Source organism: Helianthus annuus, chromosome 14 (genome assembly GCF_002127325.2).
Source record: "Helianthus annuus cultivar XRQ/B chromosome 14, HanXRQr2.0-SUNRISE, whole genome shotgun sequence".
In the NCBI taxonomy this organism is placed as follows: domain Eukaryota; kingdom Viridiplantae; phylum Streptophyta; class Magnoliopsida; order Asterales; family Asteraceae; genus Helianthus; species Helianthus annuus.
In genome coordinates, this window is record NC_035446.2 from 131,813,192 (window position 1) to 131,819,099 (window position 5,908).

At 34.4% G+C, this 5,908-nt stretch overlaps 1 protein-coding gene across 1 annotated transcript; it reads right to left on the bottom strand.

Moving 5' to 3' along the window:
* Window positions 1-3,442: 3,442 nt before the first annotated feature.
* Window positions 3,443-4,251, bottom strand: LOC110903767 (uncharacterized protein At5g65660). Its single transcript, XM_022149555.2, has 2 exons — window positions 3,868-4,251; window positions 3,443-3,689 (listed from the first exon to the last, which is right to left on the bottom strand). The coding sequence occupies exons 1-2, from the start codon at window positions 4,102-4,104 to the stop codon at window positions 3,519-3,521; spliced, it is 408 nt and encodes a 135-aa protein (XP_022005247.1). The 5' UTR covers window positions 4,105-4,251; the 3' UTR covers window positions 3,443-3,518.
* Window positions 4,252-5,908: the final 1,657 nt, after the last annotated feature.

Sequence of the window (5,908 nt, forward strand, 5' to 3'; positions counted from 1 at the left end):
TGCTATTGGTTCCATCATGTATGCCATGTTATGTACTAGACCGGACGTATCGTTTGCTCTGAGCTTGACTAGCAGATATCAACAGAATCCTGGTAAAAGTCACTGGATTGCTGTGAAAAATATCCTAAAGTACTTAAAAAGAACTAAGGATATGTTTCTGATATTTGGCGGTTTGGAAGAAGAGACGAGAGTAAAGTGTTACACTGACGCAAGCTTCCAAACGGATCGTGACGATTCACGATCTCAGACAGGCTATGTTTTTACTTTAAATGGTGGTGCTATAACTTGGAAGAGTTCTAAGCAAAGCGTGGTGGCCCAGTCGACCACTGAATCAGAATATGTAGCGGCTTCAGAAGCTGCTAAGGAGGCTGTTTGGATGAAAAAGTTCATTGCTGATCTCGAAGTTATACCAAGCATACAGAAGCCTATCGAGATATTTTGCGACAATACAGGTGCAATTGCTCAGGCAAAGGAACCAAGGTCGCATCACAGCACGAAGCATATTCTCAGAAAATTCCACTACATACGGGAAGTTTTGGAAAGAGGAGACATCGTAGTAGAGAAAATTGATACTGATCAGAATCTAGCGGACCCGTTTACTAAGCCTATACCTCAAGTGAGACACGAGAAGCATGCTGATTGTATAGGTCTTAGATATGCTAGACAGTGGGTCTGATTTTGTAATTTAGTAATTTGGTGCATTTTGAACTGTAAACAGTATTTTATGTTTATTTGAATTTAATGGTTGAATGTCTTTTAAACTATTATATTTGTGTTCAAATATTAGTACGTTAAGTATCTATGAATATTGTATTCTAAAATGTCCGTAGTCTATCAGATTCGTGAGAACCAATCTGGTAAAAGACTATTGTGAATTAGATGGTTGATCCATACAATGGATACTCAAAGTGTTGAGAACCATATTCACTGATATGATTAGTTGAATCATATTGGGCGTAACTCGTTTCAAAATGATCTTCATGGATCTTAGTCATAAGACATTTTGAATAGGTACGATCATTGTATCCTTAGACCTGCGGTACATACTAGAACTAACTTAAATGAATGGTTGCTCTTTGATTCTATCTAACGCTGTACGTAACTGGCAGTAATAAGGGTAGTTTTGGGAATGATCTGAAGTTTAGTGGAAGTTGTTTGTAGCCAAAGGGATCTGTGCTTCTATACTTAGGAGAGGAACACTCTGGCGCCTTTCGTTGTTTTGAACTGGTGTTAAACGCGTGGCCACGCTCGAACTAGTAGTAGTTGGATAAACCACTTCAAATCAGGTACGAAATTAGAAATGGTTGAATAATATATGAGAATGAATAGGATCCATGTCTCATTTTCAACAAGTGTTCAATACAGAGGGATAAATGAGTCGATAACCAGGGCTATAGTATTTGCATAACAAAAGGACTGATTAGTGCAAAGAATTAGTTTTTTTTTTTTTTTTTTTTTTTTTTTTTTGAACGGCAGTGCAAAGAATTAGTTGACATAAATATGTCATACCTTACCGGGGGCAATATGATGCAGCTAGGCACCCACTATTGTCTACATTGAAACTTAATCGACCAATCGACCAAGTGGGAGATTGTTGGATATAATGTTCAGTTGTCGATTATAACACAATGTTGCCGTCAAGGTACGACCCAAAGAGTTACACTTTGGGCAACGAACATTTAAAGGTGTTTTAATCGTTAATCACCGGATCACGAAATAATAAGCGTAATAAACGAAACGGGTAATTATTTAGAATAATTACGGAGAGACGGATTAATATTATAATTAATCTGTTAATTATAATTAATATCAGATAATTAAATATGTATATCCATATTGTTAGTTATTAGATAATTAATAATAATGAGATATATTATTTAATTATGAGATAGTTATGAAAGAGTTTTAATTAGATTACAACTCCTAATGGTTTGAAATAAAAGATATTTGATATATATATCATAACTTCTTTGGACGTTGGTTGATTAGAAGGTCCTAAACAAAAGGGATTTTCCTATGAGTCAATATGCTACATTTAATTGAAACAATACAAGTGAGAGTTCCAGACGATTGCCGTTCAAAAAGGAGTTCTTGATTGGCTGTTGCAAAAGAACAAGAAGAAGAGCTATAATATTATTCATGAAGTTCTAATTCGCTTGTACAAACAAATCATTTGTTTCTTTGATTACGCAAAAAGGTAAGTAAAGCTTTGAACTTTATTTTCTTTAGATTTAAGGTTTCGTTTGAAATCGTTTCAAACGAATAAGTATGATTTCGTGGTCAACGATCATCTAGCGAGATCGTTCGTTGAACCAAGGTGTCTTTCTTGGATGTCACGATTCTTTATTTTTATATAACCTATTTTGATTGTAACAAGATCACTGGTGGAATCGGTTTAGAACCGAACCTCGTGTACATGTTTTCCGCTGCGTTCAGTTTGTTTGACAAATTGACTAAAATTATTTTCTAAAAGTTACACGAAAATTCCAACATAAAGTTGATAAAATTGTTAATCTAATAATCGAGGATTAACAAAATTTGATGAATTTTTTAACATATTCATATATATGTTTATCTGAATTTAATTTCGTTTTTCTCAGTTTAATGATGTAGTAACTAATATAAACCTTATAATTTACACTTGGTTTTTTAAATACTTTATATTTTACACAATGAAAAAGATTTACTTTAGACTTTTATATTTAAAATATATGAATATATTAATATCTATATTATTTTTTGTTTACGTGTCAAATATAAATCGTTTCGTGACAATTATTTTGCACACACACTTTTACTGATCCCCACCTTGTAATTAAAATACTAATGACAGTAAATCAAGATCACTTATTTATTATTATTATTATTATTATTATTATTGTTATTATTATTATTATTATTATTGAATGGGAAAAAAACAAAACAAAATCACTAATATTCGGATAATTTACTATCCTTTTCTAATGGCAATCGTTTAAGACAAATAACAAATGATTAAGCATTTAAATGGATATTATTGCCAATATGGTATAGCCCAGTTGGTCAGGCGGTTTTCCACTAAGTCATTTCCTCCTGGGGAGATCTCAGGTTCGATTCCTACTAAGTGCAAAATTATGTAAATATGGGAGGGAGAGATTTGAACTGGGGTGAGGGGTTTAAACAACATATAACATATGTTGGCCCTTTGGAGTATGCTGTTAAAAAAATTTTTAATGGATATTATTATTACTGAAACTTACAACACATTCGGACGAAAAGATCTGATAGTGTACCTGCTAAAAATAATGGTCCCAACAATTTATTATCCTTTTGACAGTTTGGTCATTTGCATTTGTTCTGTAGCAGAATCCAAGTAAAGTCAAAATTTAACTCTCATTGTTAACTCAAAATATCAATGACTAATTAACAACGAATGTACCAAAAAAAAAAAAAGAAGAAGAAGAAGAAGAATCACAAACTCGATTTATAAGTAAATCTGACACGATATATGTACACACAAAAATTTAAAAATTAACAAACTAATTCATCTCGATGGCTATATGCGGCGGTTTCGATGGCGTCTGGATCTCCGTTACGGTAACCGCTCCTTGTCTTGGTGGTTCACACGGACACGGCATTGCTATGAACCTCGCGAACCGATCTCCTGCCATTATTACCGGTACACTTCGATCCTCTTCTCGCTTATTTTCCTGTATCAAGTTAAGCATACTCGTAAGAACAACAGGCCGGATAATTGATATAGTTTATAAGTTGTTTATAAAAACTGGCCATAGCTACTTCTGATTTTTTTTATTATTATAATTACTTTTGAGCATATTTTTTTTTACGGTTGATTTAAGATCGGACGCAAAAAGTGAATGAACGTACCGAGTAAATAGGTTTAGGCTTAGCAAGTTCTGGATCTTCGTCAGAATGGACGCCGCGTAGGTGACGAAGCTTGTCCCAATGGTAACAACATGACAAAATGCCGCTAACGCTGAAAACGACGATCAGAAGCAACGCGGTGCCAAGCGGGAAGCCTATAGTCGGATGAGACGAGTTATGATGATGTTGCGGTGGCGCATAATACGGATGCGCCTCCTCTAATAGCCTCACAACTTCCATATATGATGTTTAGTGAAAAGGTATATGTTATGTTGGAAAGAATTGGCAATGGTATGGAGTATGTATGTATGGGGTGTGGGTGAGGAGGGATGGGGGTGGGGGTGGATATATATAAGGGAAGGGAAGGTAGGGGTGGGTTTTACGTTTACATGGAAATGTGCCCGGCTGCGGTACGGAGATAGGGGCGTTTATTTGGGTACCGGGGGGTAGGCCTTACTTTTGTTTTTATGTATTTTTTTTAATTAATTTTAGGATTAAAATAAGCTCTTATAATTAAAATTATTATCTGCTCGTTATTTAATGATTATAAGTACTATATAATTTAATGTCGCGGGTTTTCATTTATAAAGTAAACTAGGTTAGAACCCCGTGTATTACACGGGTTGAATAAATGTAATTTTATATACTAAATAATAAAAAGTTATATCTTTATGAATGTTGTATATTGTACGGGTTAAATAAATATAAGTTTATATATCAAATAATAAAAAGTTACATCTTTAAAAATCATGTGTATTACACAGATTAAATAAATCTAATTTTGTATATTAAATACTAAAAGCGTCGTATCTTTAAAAAGACCGTGTATAATCGGGTTGAATAAATCTACCAAATAATAAAAAATTACATCCTTAAAACCTCGTATATTACACGTGTTGAATAGATCTAAAAAAGTGTTATATATTTAAAAACCATGTGTTTTACACAGATTAAATAAATGTAATTTTGTATATTAAATACTAAAAACGCCGTATCTTTAAAAAACCTGTGTATAGTCGGGTTGAATTTCTCTGGTTTCTCAGCATGCGACACTGCATTAGGCAGTGGTGTCACCAGACCAGTTGTTACAGCAACAGCGGAAGTCATGACAGCAGTCACGACTGTAGAAACAGCAGTGGTCACAGGGGTTTCCATTCTGAAAATAATAGGAACAATCAGTAAATAAAATCTGTTTAAGTTTGTTAGAAAATTAACCACTGTTTGATAACCACTGATTATAAACCACTGATTATAATCCACTGATCAGTTTGATAAACTACTGATCAGTTTGTCTAACCACTGATGAATATAACTACTGATCAGTTTAAGCACTGATCAGTCTAACCACTGATCAACCACTGTCGGTTTGAATGCAGTGGCAAGTTGAAACAGAACCACTGATTAGAACAGTGGTCAGAAAAGATTGCAAATAGAAGTATAAAAGAAACAGTAAACGGTTTAACCGGGCTTGTGTTTGACACAATTCCCTTAAACAGATTCGCCGTCTGTTCCCAGGGTACGCCGGTTTGAAACAGCACCGAGCGCTGCCGGACTTGAACACTTGCCTGAAAATAAACTGGAGAATGCTGTAGAGAGATCGAGAGAAGAGATTGTGTTTTTGATTGCAGAGAATAAACTCAAATAATGGCTCAGCGGTTTCGAAACTGAATAGTATAATGGTTCTCATTAAAACTGAAAATCATTTCAGACCAACGTGCGGGCGTACACGAGTTCAACTAAATCCGGTTCCATTTTTTGCACCCCCCCCTGCGTGCGCGCGGGTAGGACTTGTGGTAAAACATGTCATAAGACTTCAAAGGCTTCATTAAGGTTTCACCTTATATATAGCCTATCTTTTCATTCCCACACCAATGTGGGACAAAGTGAATTACCATCTTGAGACTTTCATTCACACTAAACTTCCAACATATAATAATAGTAGGTTTCTTGTTTGATGCATATATATGTAGTAAAATAGTCCATGCATTTTTTTAATAGTTTATTTATTTTCATATTTGATCCAGTAACTGAAATTACGAGCTAA